Source organism: Lucilia cuprina, chromosome 4 (assembly GCF_022045245.1).
Source record: "Lucilia cuprina isolate Lc7/37 chromosome 4, ASM2204524v1, whole genome shotgun sequence".
NCBI lineage: Eukaryota > Metazoa > Arthropoda > Insecta > Diptera > Calliphoridae > Lucilia > Lucilia cuprina.
Window position 1 is genome coordinate 95826407 of NC_060952.1, and position 23821 is coordinate 95850227.

At 29.8% G+C, this 23821-nt stretch overlaps 5 protein-coding genes across 5 annotated transcripts in view; 1 reads left to right on the forward strand and 4 right to left on the reverse strand.

Annotated features, from left to right (window-relative positions):
• The window catches only part of LOC124419299 (organic cation transporter-like protein), a 3869-nt gene extending 1696 nt beyond the window's left edge, over positions 1 to 2173 (forward strand). Inside the window, exon 3 of the mRNA XM_046948001.1 lies at positions 2124 to 2173. Coding sequence (XP_046803957.1) covers positions 2124 to 2173 — 50 coding nt within the window. The remainder of the gene's footprint in view (positions 1 to 2123) is intronic.
• On the reverse strand, positions 2106 to 5917 carry LOC111689318 (organic cation transporter-like protein). The gene is made up of 5 exons (XM_023451790.2): positions 5046 to 5917; positions 4671 to 4929; positions 3024 to 3438; positions 2451 to 2957; positions 2106 to 2387 (listed from the first exon to the last, which is right to left on the reverse strand). Exons 1-5 carry the CDS (start codon positions 5370 to 5372, stop codon positions 2234 to 2236), a joined length of 1662 nt encoding a protein of 553 aa, XP_023307558.2. The 5' UTR covers positions 5373 to 5917; the 3' UTR covers positions 2106 to 2233.
• A 3042-nt stretch (positions 5918 to 8959) lies between these two features.
• On the reverse strand, positions 8960 to 10943 carry LOC111689322 (organic cation transporter-like protein). Its single transcript, XM_023451793.2, has 5 exons — positions 10617 to 10943; positions 10195 to 10453; positions 9708 to 10122; positions 9147 to 9653; positions 8960 to 9080 (listed from the first exon to the last, which is right to left on the reverse strand). Exons 1-5 carry the CDS (start codon positions 10941 to 10943, stop codon positions 8960 to 8962), a joined length of 1629 nt encoding a protein of 542 aa, XP_023307561.2.
• A 543-nt stretch (positions 10944 to 11486) lies between these two features.
• Positions 11487 to 14154, reverse strand: LOC111689321 (organic cation transporter-like protein). Its single transcript, XM_023451792.2, has 6 exons — positions 13828 to 14154; positions 13477 to 13735; positions 12974 to 13388; positions 12407 to 12913; positions 11599 to 11730; positions 11487 to 11502 (listed from the first exon to the last, which is right to left on the reverse strand). The coding sequence occupies exons 1-6, from the start codon at positions 14152 to 14154 to the stop codon at positions 11487 to 11489; spliced, it is 1656 nt and encodes a 551-aa protein (XP_023307560.2).
• A 2584-nt stretch (positions 14155 to 16738) lies between these two features.
• Positions 16739 to 22705, reverse strand: LOC111689317 (organic cation transporter-like protein). The gene is made up of 5 exons (XM_046948002.1): positions 22379 to 22705; positions 22006 to 22264; positions 17525 to 17939; positions 16956 to 17462; positions 16739 to 16895 (listed from the first exon to the last, which is right to left on the reverse strand). Exons 1-5 carry the CDS (start codon positions 22703 to 22705, stop codon positions 16739 to 16741), a joined length of 1665 nt encoding a protein of 554 aa, XP_046803958.1.
• Positions 22706 to 23821: the final 1116 nt, after the last annotated feature.

The window sequence follows — 23821 nt, forward strand, 5'->3', positions numbered from 1 at the left end:
TAAATAACGCTCCAATTGAGAAAAAAGTGAAAATCTGTGATCACTCTTATTTTCCACCAAAACTCGATTTTTATATGAAAAACATAAAATTGGCTGTAGTTCCTTAAATAACGCTCCAATTGAGAAAATAGAGAAAATTTGTGATCACTCTTATTTTCCACCAAAAATCGATTTTTATATGAAAAACATAAAGTTGGCTGTAGATCCTTAAATAACGCTCCAATTGAGAAAATAGTGAAAATCTGTGATCACTCTTATTTTCCACCAAAAATCGATTTTTATATGAAAAACATAAAATTGGCTGTAGTTCCTTAAATAACGCTCCAATTGAGAAAATAGTGAAAATTTGTGATCACTCTTATTTTCCACCAAAACTCGATTTTTATATGAAAAACATAAAATTGGCTGTAGTTCCTTAAATAACGCTCCAATTGAGAAAATAGTGAAAATCTGTGATCACTCTTATTTTGCACCAAAAATCGATTTTTATATGAAAACATAAAATTGGCTGTAGTTCCTTAAATAACGCTCCAATTGAGAAAATAGTGAAAATCTGTGATCACTCTTATTTTCCACCAAAACTCGATTTTTATATGAAAAACATAAAATTGGCTGTAGTTCCTTAAATAACGCTCCAATTGAGAAAATAGTGAAAATCTGTGATCACTCTTATTTTCCACTAAAAATCGATTTCTATATGAAAATCTTAAAATTGCCTGTTGTTCCTTAAAAAACGCTCCAATTGAAAAAATAGTGAAAATCTGTGATCACTCTTATTTTCCACCAAAACTCGATTTTTATATGAAAAACATAAGATTGGCTGTAGTTCCTTAAATAACGCTCCAATTGAGAAAATAGTGAAAATCTGTGATCACTCTTATTTTCCACCAAAAATCGATTTTTTTTTATGAAAAACATAAAAGTGGCTGTAGTTCCTTAAATAGCATTCCAATGGAGGAAATAGTGAAAATCTGTGATCACTCTTGTTTTCCATCAAAAATCGATTTTTATATGAAAAACATAAAATTGGCTGTAGATCCTTAAATAACGCTCCAATTGAGAAAATAGTGAAAATCTGTGATCACTCTTATTTTCCACCAAAAATCGATTTTTTTTTATGAAAAACATAAAATCGATTTCTATATGAAAATCTTAAAATTGCCTGTAGTTCCTTAAATAACGCTCCAATTGAAAAAATAGTGAAAATCTGTGATCACTCTTATTTTCCACCAAAAATCGATTATTTTTATGAAAAACATAAAATTGGCTGTAGTTCCTTAAATAACGCTCCAATTGAGAAAAAAGTGAAAATCTGTGATCACTCTTATTTTCCACCAAAACTCGATTTTTATATGAAAAACATAAAATTGGCTGTAGTTCCTTAAAGAGTTTGTGATCACTCTTATTTTCCACCAAAAATTCCTTTAATAACGCTCCAATTGAGAAAATAGTGAAAATCTGTGATCACTCATATTTCCACCAAAAATTGAATTTTATATAAAAAACCTTAAATTGGCTGTAGTTCCTTAAATAACGCCCTAATTGAGAAAATAATGAAAATCTGTGATCACTCTTATTTCTCACCAAAAATCGATTTTTATATGAAAAAATTAAAATTGGCTGTAGTTCCTTAAATAACACTCCAATTGCGAAAATAGTGAAAATCTGTGATCACTCTTATTTTCCACAAAAAATCAAATTTTATATGAAAAACCTAAAATTGGCTGTAGTTTCTTAAATAACGTTCCAATTGAGAAAATAGTGAAAATCTCTCTTATTTTCCACCTCTCTTATTTTCCACCAAAAATCGATTTTTTTATGAAAATCTTAAAATTGCCTGTAGTTCCTTAAATAACGCTCCAATTGAGAAAATAGTGAAAATCTGTGATCACTTATATTTTCCATCAAAAATCGATTTTTATATGAAAAACTTAAAATAGGCTGTAGTTCCTTAAATAACGCTCCAATTGAGAAAATAGTGAAAATCTGTGATCACTTTTATTTCCCACCAAAAATCGATTTTTATATGAAAAACCTAAAATTGGCTGTAGTTCCTTAAATAACGCTCCAATTGAGAAAATAGTGAAAATCTGTGATCACTCGTATTTTGACTAAAATTTCAGATTTTATTAGTTATATCTACATTTGGCTGAATAGTGTTATTTGGGCTTAAATTATTAATTATCACTTAATTAAAACTATATCTAATCAAACTTATAACTATTATATTAAACTATAAATGCGTTATATCTATAGTATTTGTACCGATATGTTTGTCTTTAATCGTTGGCTCTTCAGCTTTTGGTTTAGTACTAAAACAAGGAAAGAAATACCATTTCTCACCAACACCAAAGACCTCACCATCACTTAAAGTTTCAGGAAGTTTTCTTGAATAAAACAAAATAAATTAAAATTTATGCTTAATTTCTATTAGAAACTTATCTACTTACTTGTTTAAAGTTTCCGGTAGGCACAGACATAGACCAGCACCTATTAACATAATGACACTTATGAAAATCGAGGGTAAGGGTTTGTAATAATTCCCTAAGTAAATCACATAAGAATTTAGGAAACTGCAGGCATAACCCAAGACATGGATATTAGCTACAGCACGTCCTCTCACACTGGTCGGTACAATCTCTGTACAATATTGTACCTCAGCATCGTAGGCTACCACAGCACCATAACGTCCCAAACCCACCATTATGGCTAAAAGTACAGCATTGGATTTTGGATCTAAGAAGGCTATTAGGAAACCAGTAACTGCCGTAATAATGCTGCCACCCAATAAAGAGGCGGTTGCCATGCCTTTGCGTCCTATAATGTTTTGAAAAGCTATTATGGTTAGACCAGCGGGCACATAAACTACTGATGAAAAGGAAAACAGTTTAAAGGGTGAAGTACCCAAACCCTCCATATTACGTGATATAATATCAAAAGCCATGGTTATGATGACACTATTGATCAAATACAATTAAAACTTTTAAGTACAATTAATACAATTAATGGAATTGTTAACTTACCTTTTGATTAGCAATATTATGGTAAATTTCCTTAGACGTGGTGTCCTAAACATGCCCCAGAATGTATCATCATTTTTAATCTTTTGCTCCTCTATAGCCTTTTGCTTATAATAATTTACAAATTCATCGAACACCTTCTCCTCCACTTGTCTTCCATTGAATTTAGCCACATGTTTCAAACACTTTACAGCACGATCATATTTCTCTCGGGTCAATAGCCAACTAGCCGATTCACAGGTTAAAACGGGATATAAAAATACTAAAAGAACTGGCAGTGAGGCAATTAGTAAATAGTAACGCCAAGTTTTAACCCACAAAGCAAACCAGGGTGAAAATATGCAACCGGTGCAGTAGAATGTTGCTGTGATGATATTGAGACCAAAGGTACGTTTCTTGGGACTGAGATATTCAAATGCTAAAAGGAAATAAAAATACATTAGCTTTCTTAACTAAGTATATATTTTCCATGTGCTACCGCTACAACGCCACTAACGCGCTAGTAGCTAACTACGTCATTGTAGTTAATTATGCTTTAATTCCCTTATATTTATCTTTATTTAAATTTACTTAATAAATTTAATACTAAAATTTACTTAGTGGAAAGTGTGTATTTAATTAACAATATAATATTTTATTATTTTAGTGTTCACAATAAATTACATGCTTTTACTTATTAAGTTTTTATTAGAAAGTAGCTATTTAAAAAGTTTTATTATAGACTGATGCAATTCTCACTAAAACGTGTTAGCTTAGGAAATTTTTTTAAAAATTTTCTTAATAGCTAAAGATTTTCTGAGCAACTAGATTAAAATCTTTAAGTAAATTTGTATGGATTAGATATAGGGTTTCTATTGAACTAGAACTGAACTAGAACTGAACTAGAACTGAACTAGAACTGAACTAGAACTGAACTAGAACTGAACTAGAACTGAACTAGAACTGAACTAGAACTGAACTTGAACTAGAACTGAACTAGAACTGAACTAGAACTGAACTAGAACTGAACTAGAACTGAACTAGAACTGAACTAGAACTGAACTGAACTAGAACTGAACTAGAACTGAACTAGAACTGAACTAGAACTGAACTAGAACTGAACTAGAACTGAACTAGAACTGAACTAGAACTGAACTAGAACTGAACTAGAACTGAACTAGAACTGAACTAGAACTGAACTAGAACTGAACTAGAACTGAACTAGAACTGAACTAGAACTGAACTAGAACTGAACTAGAACTGAACTAGAACTGAACTAGAACTGAACTAGAACTGAACTAGAACTGAACTAGAACTGAACTAGAACTGAACTAGAACTGAACTAGAACTGAACTAGAACTGAACTAGAACTGAACTAGAACTGAACTAGAACTGAACTAGAACTGAACTAGAACTGAACTAGAACTGAACTAGAACTGAACTAGAACTGAACTAGAACTGAACTAGAACTGAACTAGAACTGAACTAGAACTGAACTAGAACTGAACTGAACTAGAACTGAACTGAACTGAACTAGAACTGAACTAGAACTGAACTAGAACAGAACTAGAACTGAACTAGAACTGAACTAGAACTGAACTAGAACTGAACTAGAACTGAACTAGAACTGAACTAGAATTGAACTAAAATTAAATCGCACTTTGTACTCACCCAATATATACATAAGCATGAAAAATGTATCTGTCGACAAACCAGATATAAAACGGCTTAAAGCAAACATTCCCACATTGTGGACAAAAGAGGATAAAAAGTCTCCCAAACCACCAGAAAGTGTACTCAAAACAATGGCAGGTAAACGTCCCAAACGATCGGCCAAGAAACCAAAAGTAATGGTACCCACTACAGCACCCAAATAATAAAATGATTGACCCACAGCCAACTGATAAGCTGAGTCACAAACCCAGTTTAGCTACGATCAGAAGAAAGACAAAATTAAACTAAAAGCAATGTTCAACAAAAAAATAAAAACAAAACTATAGACTATTTTCAGGATGTATCAGTTTTATTACAAAAATCAAAACTTACCTCAGTTGTTATACTTTCGTAGCCATTTTCCTTTTTATAAAACCACTTACGACACTCTCCCACTTCCGCTTTTTCGAAAACACCATCATTATACTCCAGCAAAGTACAATGAGGATTTTGAAAATTCTTATAAATTCCTGAAATTTCCGAAAATGTTTTATTTTTCAATTGTTCATGATAACACCAGTAATCCGGTGTAAATGAGATCAAAGTCTGTGAGAAATAGTGCATGGAGGACATCAGATTTGTACAACCATACAAGATCAACAACACTAATTGATAACGACCATAATTGCCGCACTTTTCCAAAGCTTTGTCGATATCCATCCTTTTAATTATTTTTTTTTACTTTCTGTTTGTTAAATGTCAAACTTCTGTCTTAAAACATGGAAATTTTTTGAATTTTTTTATTTTAATTATTTTTAGTTATTGCTGCTTGCACTGCTGTGGCGAACCTTTTGCGGAATCTACTAATTTCACAAGAAATGTCAGACATTTATTTTAAATATAAACTGATTTTGGAATTTTTTTAACACTTTTTAGTCTTTCGTTTTATATCTATTGTTTTATCTAAATTTTCTTTGTTGATTTGTTGATTTTATAAATTTGTATATTTTTCTTATATATAGAAATATATTTTATTTTATTAAAAAAAACCAAAAGCGTATAAAAGTGGCTTTGGCCGATTTGATACTTGTAGTATCAAAAACCCATTTGTTATTCTGCTCTACAACAAACGTTTTTGTATAAATTGCTGATTTTTTATTTTTATTTTATATTTTTATTTTGGTTTATTTTTAATTTGCATTTTTTATATTATTTATTCGTAATCTAAACAGCAAAGATTTATGTTAATTATTTTATGATTTTTGTTTTCGTTTTACCACCGTGTTGTTGATTTTGCGATTAAGCAATTGTATGTGATATTTGCTAATAAGCTCTAAGGCGTTTGCTTGAGTTTTATGTTTAGCGGTTAGTTGACGTTTAAGGTGATAGTTGGTGTTGGGTTGTTTGCGTACTTAAGAATTCCTTAAAACGTGCGTTTCTTCTTTTTTACCGCCTGCTTGTCATAAACTATGAATGAAATTTATAATTTGTAAAAAAATTTTATCTTTTGGGTGACAGTTAATTTTTTTAGTGTTTTGACATCACGATAACTAAACTACTTCATTAAGAATCTTAATACTAACGTATTGTAAAATTAACCCATTAATGAAGATTTACTACAAAGGAAAATTGCTGAGTTCTAATTCAGTTCTAGTTCAGTTCTAGTTCAGTTCTAGTCAGTTCTAGTTCAGTTCTAGTTCAGTTCTAGTTCAGTTCTAGTTCAGTTCTAGTTCAGTTCTAGTTCAGTTCTAGTTCAGTTCTAGTTCAGTTCTAGTTCAGTTCTAGTTCAGTTCTAGTTCAGTTCTAGTTCAGTTCTAGTTCAGTTCTAGTTCAGTTCTAGTTCAGTTCTAGTTCAGTTCTAGTTCAGTTCTAGTTCAGTTCTAGTTCAGTTCTAGTTCAGTTCTAGTTCAGTTCTAGTTCAGTTCTAGTTCAGTTCTAGTTCAGTTCTAGTTCAGTTCTAGTTCAGTTCTAGTTCAGTTCTAGTTCAGTTCTAGTTCAGTTCTAGTTCAGTTCTAGTTCAGTTCTAGTTCAGTTCTAGTTCAGTTCTAGTTCAGTTCTAGTTCAGTTCTAATTCAGTTCTAGTTCAGTTCTAGTTCAGTTCTAGTTCAGTTCTAGTTCAGTTCTATTTCAGTTCTAGTTCAGTTCTAGTTCAGTTCTAGTTCAGTTCTAGTTCAGTTCTAGTTCAGTTCTAGTTCAGTTCTAGTTCAGTTCTAGTTCAGTTCTAGTTCAGTTCTAGTTTAGTTCTAGTTCAGTTCTAGTTCAGTTCTAGTTCAGTTCTAGTTCAGTTCTAGTTCAGTTCTAGTTCAGTTCTAGTTCAGTTCTAGTTCAGTTCTAGTTCAGTTCTAGTTCAGTTCTAGTTCAGTTCTAGTTCAGTTCTAGTTCAGTTCTAGTTCAGTTCTAGTTCAGTTCTAGTTCAGTTCTAGTTCAGTTCTAGTTTATTTCTAGTTCAGTTCTAGTTCAGTTCTAGTTCAGTTCTAGTTCAGTTCTAGTTCAGTTTTAGTTCAGTTCTAGTTCAGTTCTAGTTCTAGTTCAGTTTTAGTTCAGTTCTAGTTCAGTTCTAGTTCAGTTCTAGTTCAGTTCTAGTTCAGTTCTAGTTCAGTTCTAGTTCAGTTCTAGTTCAGTTCTAGTTCAGTTCTAGTTCAGTTCTAGTTCAGTTCTAGTTCAGTTCTAGTTCAGTTCTAGTTCAGTTCTAGTTCAGTTCTAGTTCAGTTCTAGTTCAGTTCTAGTTCAGTTCTAGTTCAGTTCTAGTTCAGTTCTAGTTCAGTTCTAGTTCAGTTCTAGTTCAGTTCTAGTTCAGTTCTAGTTCAGTTCTAGTTCAGTTCTAGTTCAGTTCTAGTTCAGTTCTAGTTCAGTTCTAGTTCAGTTCTAGTTCAGTTCTAGTTCAGTTCTAGTTCAGTTCTAGTTCAGTTCTAGTTCAGTTCTAGATCTAGTTCAGTTCTAGTTCATTTCTAATTCAGTTCTAGTTCAGTTCTAGTTTAGTTCTAGTTCAGTTCTAGTTCAGTTCTAGTTCAGTTCTAGTTCAGTTCTAGTTCAGTTCTAGTTCAGTTCTAGTTCAGTTCTAGTTCAGTTCTAGTTCAGTTCTAGTTCAGTTCTAGTTCAGTTCTAGTTCAGTTCTAGTTCAGTTCTAGTTCAGTTCTAGTTCAGTTCTAGTTCAGTTCTAGTTCAGTTCTAGTTCAGTTCTAGTTCAGTTCTAGTTCAGTTCTAGTTCAGTTCTAGTTCAGTTCTAGTTCAGTTCTAGTTCAGTTCTAGTTCAGTTCTAGTTCAGTTCTAGTTCAGTTCTAGTTCAGTTCTAGTTCAGTTCTAGTTCAGTTCTAGTTCAGTTCTAGTTCAGTTCTAGTTCAGTTCTAGTTCAGTTCTAGTTCAGTTCTAGTTCAGTTCTAGTTCAGTTCTAGTTCTAGTTCAGTTCTAGTTCTAGTTCAGTTCTAGTTCAGTTCTAGTTCAGTTCTAGTTCAGTTCTAGTTCTAGTTCAGTTCTAGTTCAGTTCTAGTTCAGTTCTAGTTCAGTTCTAGTTCAGTTCTAGTTCAGTTCTAGTTCAGTTCTAGTTCAGTTCTAGTTCAGTTCTAGTTCAGTTCTAGTTCAGTTCTAGTTCAGTTCTAGTTCAGTTCTAGTTCAGTTCTAGTTCAGTTCTAGTTCAGTTCTAGTTCAGTTCTAGTTCAGTTCTAGTTCAGTTCTAGTTCAGTTCTAGTTCAGTTCTAGTTCAGTTTTGATCTACACTAGATAAACATATTCAGACAAGAAGTATCACAAGATTTCATACAAAAAGGGTTAAAATTAAATACAGACTATCTAACATTTTCAAATAAACTGATCGTGCCCAATACTTAATCAGCAGTTGTTGTAAACAGTTTACAATATAACTATTTCCACGATCCTTAAACATTTTTGGAAATTTCTTTCTTTTGAATAGAGTTTAATTTCACAAGTTGATGCAAGACAATCTAATTGGGGAATAGTCAAACTATATAGAATAATATTTAGTAAAAACAAACAATATCGGGCATTTAACTGTAAACATTTTAAAAACCAGTTGTTTTTAAACAAAGTGTTTTTTTTTTGTTATGTGTTTTTGATTCTGTTCCAAAAATCTTTGGTGAATATTAAATTAAAATCAAATTAAATGTGACTTGAATTATTATAAGCAAATAAATATTTCTGAACGAAAATTTTTGTTAAATGTTGTGATATGAAACCATTATCAATGTGAAATTAGATATGTGAATTTTCGGTTAATTTTTGCTGTTATTTTATTTATATAAATAAAAAAATTTCCTTAATATTTAATTTATTTAAACTTAAAATTAATTAATTTATAAAACTTGTTTGTTGTCTTCAACTGATTTTTTTGTTGTTCCACTAAAACAAGGAAAGAAATACCATTTTTCACCAAGACCAAAGGCTTCACCATCAGCTAATGTTTCGGGTAATTTTCTATAATAAAAAGAATCAACTATTACTTTATGGAATAACTATTGAATAAATTTCTCTCACACTTACTTATTCAATGTTTCTGGCAGACATAGACATAAAGCGGCACCTATTAACATTATAATACTTATAAAAATCGAGGGTAAAGGTTTATAATAGTTCCCCAGGTATATAACATACGAGTTCAAGAAACTGCAGGCATAACCCAAGACATGAATATTGGCCACAGCCCGACCTCTTACACTGGTGGGTACTATTTCTGTACAATATTGAACCTCAGCATCATAGGCCACACCGGCACCATAACGGCCCAAACCCACCATGATGGCCAATAAAATGGCATTAGATTTTGGATCTAAAATGGCTATTAGGAAACCAGTAACTGCTGTAATAATGCTACCAACCAATAAAGAGGCGGTAGCCATGCCTTTGCGTCCTATAACATTTTGTAAACCTATTAAGGTAAGACCGGCAGGCACATAAATTATCGAAGAAAATGAAAATAATTTAAAAGGCGATGAACCCAAACCTTCCACATTACGTGAGATTATATCAAAAGACATGGTGACGATAATACTAAAGACAGAAAAGCATTAAAGATTGTTTTTTAAGTCATATCTTTTCCCATACCTTTTGATCAGCAATATAATGGTAAATTTTCTTAAACGAGGCATGCGAAACATGCCCCAGAAGGTATCGTTAGTTTTAAGTTTTTTCTCTTCTAAAGCTTTCTGTTTGTAATACTCCACAAATTCATCGAACACCTTCTCCTCTACCTGGCGTCCATTAAATTTAGCCACACGCTTTAAGCATTTTACAGCACGATCATATTTTTCCCGAGTCAACAACCAACTAGCCGATTCACATATAAGCAAAGGATAAATTAGAAATAATAGAACCGGTACTGAGGCAATTAATAAATAATAACGCCATGATTTAACCCACAAAGCAAACCAGGGTGATAACATTAAACCGGCACAATAGAAAGTGCCAGTTATGAAATTGAGACCAAAGGTGCGTTTCTTAGGATTGAGATATTCAAAGGCTAAAGATATTAGAAAAAAGTATATTAATTGTCTTAAGGAAATGATCACAATAATAAAGATCCTTTACTTACTTAGTATATACATAAGCACAAAAAATGTATCGGTTGCTAGGCCAGAGATAAAACGGGTCAAAGCAAACAGTTCTACACTGTTGACAAAAGAAGATAAAAAGTCTCCTAAACCACCTGAAATGGTGCTCAAAATAATCGTTGGTAAACGGCCAATACGATCAGCCAAGACACCAAATGATATGGTGCCAACAACAGCACCGACAAAATAAAATGATTGACTTACAGCTGATAGATAAGTTGAGTCGCAAACCAGATTAAGCTTTAAGAGAAATTTTAAACTTTATCAGGTATTTGTGCATCACATATTAAGTTTGTAGAAGAGAGGGGAAGAAGCTCTCTCTCTCTCTCTTACAAACTGCACTATTGATGTGTTCAAATTGCAGATCAAAATTGCGTTGTGGTTCAAAGATCTTCACACTTACCTCTGTAGTTATACTTTCATAGCCATTTTCTTTTTTATAAAACCATTTGTCACATACTCCACTGTCTACTTCTTGAAATGTGTGTTCATTATATTGCAATAAGGTACAATGAGGTTTTGAGAAATTCTTATAAATCTCAGCAATTTCCGAAAATGTTTTATTCTCCAATTGCTCGTGATAACACCAATGATCGGGTGTAAATGAGATCAGCGTTTGAGAGTAATAGTGCATGGAAGACATAAAGTTGGTGTAACCAAATAGCAAAAGTACAAGAAATTGATAAGGACCATAATTGCCGAATTTTTCCAAAGCTTTATCGAAATCCATAATGTTAATGATTTTTTTAAATCTATTATTCTCTTTTCACTTAAAAGCCATTAGTTGTTTGATTTTTTCTTTGTTTGTTTGTTAATGTTACTGCTTGCCTTTCTCGATCTGTACTGATCTCTCAGATAATTCAATTGTTGTTATTATATTAAAATATATGATAAATTTGTATATACATTACCATACATTCATTTTTCAGAGGATAATAGAACAAATTTTGTTTGAAAATTTAATTTATAAACCTTTGATAAAAGTTTATGAATATGACTCCTAATCTGTTTATTTTGTAAATTTGCCAAAATTTTGACATTATTTTATAGATAGTGCAGTGTCTAGTCTTATTGGTTTAATTCATCAGGCAAGTTCTATTAATGTTAATGACCAGAGCAAGATGATTTTCTCTTAAATAGAAGAGCAAAGATCAGTAAAATTAAACACTGTTCTTTAGCAGATCTCTGCTATAGAGGGCAGCACTAGTTTTAGAATTTATTATTTTGAAATTCTGAAATGTTTTGAAATTTCTTTAATTTAAAAGTAAATGATTTATTTTAATCTTAAGCTAATAATTATCATATATTTGTTATTAAATTAATTTAAATAAAAAACTATTTAAACTTTAAATAAACTTATTTATAAAGCTGTTATTTCTATATTATTTGTATAACCAAATTTTTCTTTTACAGATTTTTCCACAAGTTTTTCATTTCTTCTACTAAAACAAGGAAAGTAATACCACTTTTCATCGAGACCAAAGACCTCAGCATCACTCAAAGTTTCGGGGAGTTTTCTACAATCATAAAAATAAAAGTTAAATAATAAATAACAACTATGACCTGGTCCACACTAGGAAACTTTTGTTGTGAAACTTTTTCTTAATTCTCTTTTGAAGTTTCTTTAATGTCCACACATAGAAACTTTTGTTTCAGAAACTACGTGTAAATTACATTGATTTGTTGTTGTACGAATGAGAAGAATATGACCTGGTTCACACTAGGAAACTTTTTTGGGAAACTTTTGATTTTTGTGTGTGAAAGAAAAAGAAAGAAATATCAACCATCTTTTTCTCTCACACACAAAAATCAAAAGTTTCCAAAAAGAGTTTCCTAGTGTGAACCAGGTCTAACAAAACAAGTTTCCGAGAACGGGAAACTCCGTACCGCAAGAGAGATGAATGATACACTTTCTTTCTCACGCAAAATTAAAAGTTTCCTAGTGTGGACCGGTAGTATAATGCTATGTATACACAGTTGTTAGATCTTACAATGTTGGCACTAAAATGTGCAGAAAATGTCTAATAACAGTGTAAACTTACAAATTTTGTCAGTAAAGCTTTTGCTGACAATGTTGCATAAGAAAAATTGTAAGTTCAGACGATTGTTAGACAGTTTCTGCACACTTTGCTGACAACTTTGCAAGATCTGACAACCGTACATCATGGCTTTAACATGTATACTTAAACTTACTGGTTCAAAGTTTCCGGTAGACATAGACATAAAGCGGCTCCTATTAACATTATAATACTTATAAAGATCGTAGGTAAAGGTTTATAATAATTGCCCAAGTAAATAACATATGAGTTTAAGAAACTGCAAGCATAACCCAAGACATGTATATTAGCCACAGCCCGGCCTCTTACACTAGTGGGTACAATTTCGGTGCAATATTGAACCTCAGCATCATAGGCCACACTTGCACCATAACGACCCAAACCCACCATAATGGCTAATAAAGTAGCATTAGTATAAGGATCTAAATAGGCTATTAGAAAGCCTGTTATTGCCGTTATAATACTACTAATCAATAAAGATACCGCAGCCATGCCTTTGCGTCCGATAACATTTTGAAATGCTATAATGGTAATGCCAGAGGGTACATAAACTATTGAAGTAAAGGAAAATAATTTAAAAGGTGAAGATCCCAAACCTTCCATATTACGTGATATAATATCATAAGACATGGTAACGATAACACTTTTAAAGAAAAAGAAAAGCTCAAATATTATTTCTGCAAATATAAGTTTTTTTTTTCACCTTTTGATCAGCAATATAATGGTAAATTTCCTTAAGCGAGGCGTACGAAACATGCCCCAGAAGGTATCACTATTCTTAACTGTTTGCTCTTCTAAAGCTTTTTGTTTATAATAATCCACAAATTCATCGAATACCTTGTCCTCTACTTGTCTTCCATTGAATTTTGCTACACGCTTTAAACATTTCACAGCACGATCGTAATTTTCTCGGGTCAACAACCAACTAGCCGATTCACATATAAGCAAGGGATATAAAAGAAATAAAAGAACCGGTACCGAGGCTATTAGTAAATAATAACGCCATGATTTAACCCATAAAGCAAACCAGGGTGACAACATTAGACCGGCACAATAGAAAGTGCCTATTATAAAATTTAAAGCAAATGTACGTTTCTGGGGATTGAGATATTCAAATGCTGAAAAAAAACAATAAAAAAGGCAGCTTATAAAAGTGCTTCTCTTGTCTTGTTTAAAGTAAGCACAAGATCTAAAATCACTACTTACTTAGTATATACATGAGAACAAAAAATGTATCTGTCGCTAAGCCAGATATAAAACGGGTTAAAGCAAACATTTTTACAGAGTGGACAAAAGAAGATAAAAAATCTCCTAAACCACCTGAAATAGTGCTGAAAATAATGGCTGGTAAACGGCCAATACGATCAGCCAAGACACCAAAAGAAATGGTACCAACAACAGCACCCACAAAATAAAAAGATTGACCCACAGCCGATTGATAAGAAGAATCGCATACCAGGTTTAACTTGAAATGGAAAAATAGAAAATTAATAATTTCCATAATCTTAGACAGGTGCGGATCCAGCTCCATCGTTAAGAGGGGGAAGGCTCACTTACCTCTGTTGTTATACTTTCATAGTCATTTTCTTTTTTATAAAACCATTTATGACATTCTCCATTTAGCACCTCTTCAAATCCACGATCATTATATTTCAATAGAGTGCAGTGAGGATTTCGAAAATTCTTATAAATTTCATTAATTTCCGAAAATGTTTTATTTTCCAATTGCTTGTGATAACACCAATGATCGGGTGTAAATGAGATTAGACTTTGTGAGAAATAGTGCATGGAAGACATAAAATTTGTATAACCAAATAGTAAAAGCATTACGATTTGATAACGTCCATAATTACCGCATTTTTCTAAAGCTCTATCAAAATCCATACCTAATGCACTCACTCACGGTCTTTTCTCTTTCAGTTCTATTACGTTACTGTAATATACAACTTCTGAGTTTTTGGTAAAACTTACACTAGGTCTGTGTACTTACTTATCTTAAAAGACATGTTAATTGTTAAAAATTCTTTAATTTAGTTGTGATCACGTTTTTCTACCCTACATTACTACGACGAGAAGGGTATTATGCGTTTGTGCTGATGTTTGTAACACAAAATATATAAGTTCCACCTTAAAGTTTCAATGTCTGTTTCGATTAAGATTTACTTTTAACATCTATTTGCCTAATATTAAATTTCTATTAAAATTTTTACTCTAGGGACTTGAAAATATATTATTATTAATAACTAGCAGAAGAGGGCGTGGCACCTCCCATATTAATAAAATACACAAATTCGTTTATCTTGGAAACTATTAGTTAAAAGCTTCAAATTTTGCACGAAGAACTTTAGCATCCATGTAAATATTTTGGGTAATAAATTGGCGGACTACCAATGGGGGGAGCTCCCATATAAATTAAATATAACAAAATATTTTATCTAAGAACCTAATAGAACTAGATTCCTAAAATTTTGCAAAAAGGACTTTCATATTCATCTGAACATTTTGGGGGAAAAAAAGCGGACTTTCCTAAAATTTTGCAAAATGGACTGTCATATTCATCTGAACATTTTGGGTGAAAAAAAGCGGACTTTCAACAGGAGGTGGCTTTCAACACCCATATGAATTATATAGAAAAATTTGTATAACTGAGATACTGCAGAATCTAGAATCTTCAAATTTTACATGAAGAACTTTGACATTATTGTGAAGATTTAGAGAAAAATTGACGAACTTTCAATGGGGCGATTGGCTCCTTCCATATGAATTAAATTTGGAAAAATTGGCGTGTGGCATCTCCCATGTGTAAGTGGGTTTTTTTGTTTTTAGGGTAGCAAAGCACACTGGGTATAGCTAGTTAATAATAATATGTGATTTGTGAGTAATCATTAGTGTGAACGTAGAACAAATTTTGTAAAACTTTTCGCTCTACAAACTAAAGAAAGATAACTAAAGTTAGCGTGAACATAGAATTTTCTATAGAAAAATTGTGGTTAAGAGACTGGAATCAGGATTTTCTCTACAAATTTTTATCTAAAGATTAGTGTAAACATTTTTGGAGGAAACTATTTTATAGATTTCAAAAATATCAATTCAACAAAGACACTAGTTTTGTCTTGTAATGTATTTTTAGTGTGAACATAGTATTTTGATTTTAAATTAGCTGTAGAGATTTGAATAATTTTGCTTTAACTTTTGGTAGATAGATTACAAAAATATCAATTTTACAATGGTCACGGGCTAGTAGTGAACATAGTATTTTGCTTTATAGATTTTCTATGATAATTTTGCTTTAACATTTGGAAAAATCTATTTTATATATCACAAAAACATCTATTTTGCAATGGTCACGAGCTAGTAGACGGTAAATTTTTCGCGAAATATTTTTTTAGTGTGAACATGGCATTTTCTATGATAAATTTGCTTTAAGGTTTATAGAAAACTTTTTTTATCGTTTACAAAAAGATCAGTTCAACAATGGTCACGAACTAGTAGACCCTAAATTTTTCGTCAAATATTTTTTTTGTGTGAACATAGTATTTTGTTTAAGAAATTGTCTATAATACTTTTGCTTCAACATTTGGAGAAAACTATTCTATAGTTTACACAAAGATCAGTTTAACAATGGTCATGAATTAGTAGACCCTAAATTTTTCGTCAAATAATTTTTTGTGTGAACATAGTATTTTTTATTAAAATTTTACAGTAGAGATTTTCTATAATAATTTTTTTTACGTTTGGAGAAAACTATTTCATAGTTTATAAAATTATAAATTTAACAATGGTCACAGGCTAGTAGACCATACATTTTTAAAAAAATTGTTTTTGTGTGAACATAGTATTTTGCTTTAGAGATTTTCTATGATAATTTTAAGTTTAACATTTGAAGAAAACTATTTTATGAAATTACAAAAATATCAATTTAACAATGGTAGTGTCTACTATGCTACTATGTTCACACAAAAAATAAATGGTCATTATTTTTTGTGTGAACATAGTATTTTGCTTAAAATTTTACTATAACGATGTTTTATGATAATTTGGCTCTAAAGTTTTGCGAAAAATATTTTAAAGATTACAAAAATATCAATTTAGTAATGGTCATACTCTTTGCTTTTGGTAAACTTTTTGTTAGTGTGAACATAGTTTTAGTTAAAAATTACGGTGAATTTTTAATTTAAAATATATTCAAAAACTTGTTTACACGAACATCAGGGAATATTTTAAATTAAACCAAAATTAATGATGTGATATGAATATTTTATAACAAACATTAACCCCCGTATTCATAAAGATATTAATCACTTATTTTAGGTTTATTAAGTTCATTTTCTATACAAAATTTCTACAATAAACCATATATATTAAAAAAGATTTATTTTTAACCTTATGTTGATAATTATCACATATTTTGGTATTAAATTAAATCAATCAAAACAAAAAAAACTATTTAAACTTAAAATAAACTTATTTATAAAGCTGTTATATCTATATTATTTGTACAACCAAATTTTTCTTCTACGGATTTTTTCACAAGTTTTTCTTTTCTTCTACTAAAACAAGGAAAATAATACCACTTCTCATCGAGACCAAACTTTTCACCATCACTCAAAGTTTCAGGAAGTTTTCTATAATAAACGATATTTAATAAAAAAGAGCTTCTAATACATAAATAAACATAAACTTACTGGTTCAAAGTTTCTGGCAGACATAGACATAAAGCGGCTCCTATTAACATTATAATACTTATAAAAATTGTAGGTAAAGGTTTATAATAATTTCCCAAATAGATAACATAAGAATTGAGAAAACTAAAACCATAACCCAAGACATGAATATTGGCCACAGCACGTCCTCTCACACTGGTGGGTACAATTTCGGTACAATATTGAACCTCAGCATCATAGGCCACAACGGCACCATAACGACCCAAACCCACCATAATGGCCAATAAGGTAGAATTAGAATTTGGATCAGAATAGGCTATTAGAAAGCCTGTTACTGCCGTAATAATGCTACCACCCAATAAAGAGGTTGTAGCCATGCCTTTGCGCCCGATGATATTTTGAAAGGCTATAATGGTAAGACCAGCGGGTACATAAATTACAGAAGTAAAGGAAAATAATTTAAAGGGTGAAGAACCCAAACCTTCCACATTACGTGAGATTATATCAAAAGCCATGGTAACTATAATACTACAGAAAGAAAGAAAAAAAAGATCAAATTAAAATTCTTAAAGCATTAGTTTTTTTCACACCTTTTGATCAGCAATATAATGGTAAATTTCCTTAAGCGAGGCGTACGAAACATGCCCCAGAAAGTGTCACTATTCTTAATTTTTTGCTCTTCTAAAGCTTTTTGTTTATAATAATCCACAAATTCATCGAAAACCTTCTCCTCCACTTGTCTTCCATTGAATTTAGCCACACGCTTTAAGCATTTCACAGCACGATCATATTTTTCTCGGGTCAATAACCAACTAGCCGATTCACATATAAGCAAGGGATATAAAAGAAATAGTAGAACCGGTACCGAGGCTATTAGTAAATAATAACGCCAAGATTTAACCCACAAAGCAAACCAGGGTGATAAAACTAAACCGGTTCCATAGAAAATGGCTGCTATGATATTTATGCCAAAGGTACGTTTTTGCGGTCGTAGATATTCAAAAGCTGAAAGAGAAATTAATAAAAAAAAGAAATATATATAATAAATAACAAACGATTTCAAAGATAGTTTTATTTTGGTCGATTTCTTGCTTTTTATACTCACTTAATATATACATGAGTACAAAAAATGTATCCGTTGCTAGACCGCAAATGAAACGGGTCAAAGCAAACAATTCTACAGAGTTGACAAAAGAAGATAAAAAGTCACCCAAACCACCGGTAAGAGTAGTCAAACAAATGGAAGGTAAACGACCTATACGATCAGCTAAGATACCAAATGAAATGGTGCCAATAACAGCACCCAAAAAATAAAATGATTGACCCACAGCCGACTTATAAGCCGAATCACAAACTAAATTTAACTAAAAATAATAATGAAATACAAATTTTCACATAAATTCTAAATTTCCCTAAAACTCACCTCAGTGGTTATACTTTCGTAATCATTTTCTTTCATATAAAACCATTTGCGACACTCTCCCACCTCTGCTGGCACGAAAACTTCCCCATTATAGTCCAATAGAGTACAATAGGGTTTTGAGAAATTCCTATAGATATCTGCAATTTCCGTAAAGGATTTATTTTCCAATTTCTCATGATAACACCAGTGATCGGGTGTAAATGTTATCAGAGTTTGTGAGTAATAATGCATGGAGGCCATAAAATTGGTAAAACCATATAGAAGTAGGACCACAAATTGAAAACGTCCATAATTACCGCACTTTTCTAAAGCACGATCAAAATCCATGCTGATTTTTTTTATCTGTCTTTAATGTTATTGCTTGACCTACTCGCAATCAACTGATTTCATATTCAAAGTCAGATGTTAATGTTAGGTAAAGTACTTTAATTTTAAGTAGATTTTTAACAAGTTTTTGTTTTTTTTTTGGATCCTGTTACTCATATTCTTAAAGGGCACTTCACACGATCACACTTTACGTACGTAAGGTCTAATGAAAAAGTAAAATGAAATTCCATCCGTATAACAATCTGTTTTTGAGATTGATATAAAACAATAACAAAGTAAGATGGAAACAGCTGTTTTACTTTTTTGTATGTGTTTACATAAAAATACATCCCTGATCTTGTTTTCTTGAATCATTTTAAAAAACTGAAGAAAGCCATACGACTGTCAAATTTTCTATCCTCATTCTCTCTAAATGTGTGATGGTTTCATTGCATATTGTTTACCATTCTTACTCTTCTAAATACAATATTTTGACAAATCATATTACATGTGTGATCGTGTAAAGTCGGCTTAAGAATAAAGGTGAAATGGGAGGTTTGTTGTCAGTGTAATTCCTGGAAATGTGTATGTTTTCTTTGAAGTGTTGACTGATTGCATACGAATTATTTCATTTGCAGCATTTTTTTGATGCCATAAATACGTAGATTGTTATAAAAACACGTGTTTTGGTTTAATGGTTTATAACCCATTAGGGGATGTGAAAGTTTATTAAAATCCTAATGTTTTGTTTAAAGATGCGAAGGACCATATTGTTATTCAATTACATTGTTTACATAATGTCAATAATGTAAATTTTGTTAAACATTAAGTAATATTTAGCAAGAAATTGTATTTTTTACATAAACAAATACACTTTTTACATAACGTCAAATTTTGATGTAAATATAAAGAAAACTTAATAAAACCTTAAATTTTATAAAAATTTTGTGAAGTTTACATAAAATTTACATTATTTACATAATGTCAACATTGTAAATTTTAAATTTAAGGAAATATTTTGCTAAATATTGATTAAATTTGGCAAAAAATTTAATTTTCTACTTAAAAACTACATTGTTTACATAATGTGAACAATTAAAATTTCTCACAAAATTAAGGAAAATTAACAAAAATTTACCACTTTAAATGATTTTACATGTTTTACACCTAAAATACATTATTTACACGGTTTCAATAATGTATTTATTTGGAAATATAATTAAAACTTTTAAAACTTTAAAATTTAAAAGAACTTTGTTTTACTTACTTCGTAGATAACATTCTTTACACAATGTCAACTATGTAAATTTGCGAGTCCAGCAATTATTTCCTAATTATTAGGTGATTTTACCAAGAATTCATATTGTTTACTTAAAAAATACATTGTTTACATAATGTCAACAATTGAAATTTCTCACAAAGTTAAGGAAAATTAACAAAAATTGAATTATGTTTAATGATGTTATCTGTTTTACACTTAAAATACATTATTTACACAGTATCAAATTTTAAAAATCTTTGAGTTTCAGAAAATTTTGTTTTGTTAACTTTTAAATAACATTTTTTTTACACAATGTCAACAAAGTAAGCTTTAAAGTTTAACCAATACTTGGTAATTAATAGGTGATTTTACAAAGAATTTGTATTGTTTACATAAAAAATATATTGTTTACATAATGTCAACAATTAAAATTTCTCACAAAATTAAGCAAAATTAACAAAAATTTACCACTTTACATGTTTTACATTCAAAATACATTCTTTACACAGTGTCAATAAAGCTTTTTTTACAATTAAAACTTTTAAAATCTTTAATTTTAAGAAAATTTTGTTTTATTTACTTAAAAAAAACATTCTTTACACAATGTCAACAATATATTTTTGCGAATCTAACAATTAATTGATAAGTATTTGGTGTATTTTACCAAGAATTTGTATTGTTTACTTAAAAAAATACATTGTTTACATAATGTCAACAATTGAAATTTTCTCTAAAATCATTAAATTATGAAAAGAATGATATAATATTATTTACACATTAAATACATTGTTTACACAATGTCAATAATGAAATTTTTGTGAAAAATTACACTTTAAATACATTGTTTACATAATGTCAACAATGACATTTTTCGTATATACATATAAAGAAAACTTTTTTAAATTTCAAATTTTAAAGAAATTTTATTCAATTTATGTAAAAATTACTTTCTTTACATAATGTAAACAATGTAAATTTTTGAGTTTAACAAACATTTTCTTTAATATTTAGTAATTTTATAAAAAAAATTGTATTATTTGCATAAAAAATACATTTTTTACATCATGTCAACAATGGATTTTTCTTATAAAATTAAGAAAAGTTCAAAAAAAAATCTTATTGTTTAAGAGAGTTTATATTATTTACAAGTAAAATACATTGAAAATGTCAACAATTAAAGAAATTCTTATAAAATCTATAATGTTAAATAGATTTTACATATTTTACACAAAAAATACTTTCTTTACATAATGTCAAGAATGTAATTTGTCAAGTTATTATACATATTTAGCAAAATTTTAGAAAATGTATAAAAAATATGTAATAATTTTCTCAAAAATACATTGTTTACCTAATGTCAACAATGGAATATTTATTTTAAAACTAAAGAATTTATGATTTTTTTTTTTAGTTTTTATTAATTGCTTTTTTAATTAAGCCATTTTAATTGCTAATACAAATTTTGGAAAATTCATAAAGAATGTTTAATAATTTTTCTCAAAAATACATAGTTTACCTAATGTCAACAATTAAATATTTCTTTTAAAACTAAAGAATTGATGAAAAATTTTTAATTATTTTTATTGCCTTTTAAATGGGTTAATTGCTAAGACAAAAACTTTGTTTAGATTAGATCAAAAATGAACTGATCATAAGTTCATTACTTGTTTTGGGAGAAATGATCGACAAGATTTAAAATTGACATGCTTTTTAAATTGTTTAACAACTGGTCTTGTTTGTCTGTGTCTATGGCGTCTTGCATAGATTAGCACATCATTAATAATTCCAATACAAAAAAGTAATAATTTTGAAAAGAAATCGGTTAAGAGGGATAAATATTAATAAAACTGGTAGTTTTTTTTTTAATAAAAAAAACTAGATTTGTTTTTCAAATAAATTCCATCAACTGATTTAAATTAGCAAAAGTTAATGTGACATGAATAATTAAAACAAACAATATTATGATAATATAGCGTCGTCTTGGCTGGTAAACAATTTTGTAAAAAAATCGATGCACGTGTTGAATATTTTATAGAAAAGAAAATTTTTTGATTTGAAAAAAATATGAGATCTCTACTTACTCAGTATATACATAAGCATTAAAAATGTATCCGTTGCTAAGCCGGAAATAAAACGGGTCACAGCAAACATTTCCACACTGTAGACGAAGGAAGATAAAAAGTCACCCAAACCTCCGGCAAAGGTAGTCAAACAAATGGCCGGTAAACGGCCAATACGATCAGCCAAGACACCAAAAGAAATGGTACCCACAACAGCTCCCAAAAAATAAAATGATTGACTTACAGCCGACTTATAAGTTGAGTCGCAGACCAAGTTAAGCTTAAACACACAATTGAATAAAACAATTAGGTTTTTTTTACAGTGTATTTACAGTTATTTTTCTTGCAAAAGTATAGCACACTTTAAGGATTTTTCATTATTATTTACACTCACCTCGGTGGTAACTGTTTCATAACCATTTTCTTTTTTATAAAACCATTTGCGACACTTGCCCACTTCTGCTTTCTCAAACGAATCTTCAGTGTATTCCAACAGAGTGCAATGAGGATTTGAAAAATTTTTATAAATTTCTTGAATTTCTGAAAATGTTTTATTTTCCAATTGCTCATGATAGCACCAGTGTTCGGGTGTAAATGAGATCAAAGTCTGTGAGTAATAGTGTAAGGAAGACATAAAGTTGGTATAACCAAACAGCAAAAGCACCACGAGTTGATAAGGGCCATAATTGCCACACTTTTCTAAAGCTTTATCGAAATCCATGTACTTTTATCGTAATCACTTTACTTTTTACTATATTAACAAATCTATAGCTTTTTCTTTAATCTCGTTTTCAATGTTACCGCTAGCCTTTCCCGGTCTATACTAATTTCTCATAAAATATCAAAACTTTATTTTAGCTAAATAAAAAGTCTTCACAAAGTAGTTTTAATTTTAAACACGTTTATCTTCGAACTTGTTTTAAATTTCTAATTAATTTCTAATAATGTCAAAACTAGATGTCTTTAAATAGAATCTGTTTTGTTTATAGTCAAGAGACGACTGACTCTGATCGCATTAGCATAAATTCAAATATTTTCAATTTCTTCATTTCATTTTAATGTTTACATAATGTCAACAAAACATATTTCTCCCCATTTTTTCAAAAAAAAAAATATTAAATTAAAATTTATTGTTTACATAATGTCAACAATTAAACTATTTAATTAAAATTTTTTCTTTACACAATGTATGGCTAAATATTTATATTATTTACCTTCCAAATACATTCTTTACATAATGTCAACAATTCAAATTTGTGATAAATTTAATAAAAGTGAATAATGATTTTATAAAAATTCTGTGTTATTCACCTTAAAATTATACTAATTGCCTAATGTCAACTATGCAAATTTTTGAGTTCAATAAATAATTGACAAAATATTACAAAAAAATTATTAGAATTTAAAAAAACACATAGAATTAAGAAAATTATAAGAATAGTTAAGGTTTAATAGACTTAACGTACATATACTACTAACTAACATATTTTTTAGCACTCTAACGTAAACGATTGTTTCAAAATTTACAAACGAATATAATTAATACTAACAAATTTCTCTCATAACAATATTTAAATAAACAGAATCGATAAAAAACCGGTAGTTCAAAAACAAATAAAAATTTGTTTCTTAAACATGCATATAATTTATAATATTTATAATAAATTATGTAGGTACTACTACTAATCAATTATATAGCTTTGAGTAAGCAGGGATGGAAAATTTTGTAGTTTACTGAACTAGAACTGAACTAGAACTGAACTAGAACTGAACTAGAACTGAACTAGAACTGAACTAGAACTGAACTAGAACTGAACTAGAACTGAACTAGAACTGA

What these genes read in the sequence shown, in the direction of transcription:
- LOC111689321 (XM_023451792.2), bottom strand. Translation starts at nt 14,154, where the DNA reads ATGGATTTTGATAGAGCTTTAGAAAAATGCGGTAATTATGGACGTTAT. An exon ending in TGTTCTCATGTATATACTAA is followed by an intron (nt 13,389 to 13,476) that starts GTAAGTAGTGAT and finishes GTTTTTTTTCAG; the next exon opens with CATTTGAATATCTCAATCCC. An exon ending in ATTATATTGCTGATCAAAAG is followed by an intron (nt 12,914 to 12,973) that starts GTGAAAAAAAAA and finishes TTTCTTTAAAAG; the next exon opens with TGTTATCGTTACCATGTCTT.
- LOC111689322 (XM_023451793.2), bottom strand. Translation starts at nt 10,943, where the DNA reads ATGGATTTCGATAAAGCTTTGGAAAAATTCGGCAATTATGGTCCTTAT. An exon ending in ATGAAAGTATAACTACAGAG is followed by an intron (nt 10,454 to 10,616) that starts GTAAGTGTGAAG and finishes TTTCTCTTAAAG; the next exon opens with CTTAATCTGGTTTGCGACTC. An exon ending in TGTGCTTATGTATATACTAA is followed by an intron (nt 10,123 to 10,194) that starts GTAAGTAAAGGA and finishes TAATATCTTTAG; the next exon opens with CCTTTGAATATCTCAATCCT.
- LOC111689318 (XM_023451790.2), bottom strand. Translation starts at nt 5,372, where the DNA reads ATGGATATCGACAAAGCTTTGGAAAAGTGCGGCAATTATGGTCGTTAT. An exon ending in ACGAAAGTATAACAACTGAG is followed by an intron (nt 4,930 to 5,045) that starts GTAAGTTTTGAT and finishes TTCTGATCGTAG; the next exon opens with CTAAACTGGGTTTGTGACTC. An exon ending in CATGCTTATGTATATATTGG is followed by an intron (nt 3,439 to 4,670) that starts GTGAGTACAAAG and finishes ATTTCCTTTTAG; the next exon opens with CATTTGAATATCTCAGTCCC.
- LOC111689317 (XM_046948002.1), bottom strand. Translation starts at nt 22,705, where the DNA reads ATGGATTTCGATAAAGCTTTAGAAAAGTGTGGCAATTATGGCCCTTAT. An exon ending in ATGAAACAGTTACCACCGAG is followed by an intron (nt 22,265 to 22,378) that starts GTGAGTGTAAAT and finishes TGTGTGTTTAAG; the next exon opens with CTTAACTTGGTCTGCGACTC. An exon ending in CTGCCAGAAACTTTGAACCA is followed by an intron (nt 16,896 to 16,955) that starts GTAAGTTTATGT and finishes CGTTTATTATAG; the next exon opens with AAAACTTCCTGAAACTTTGA.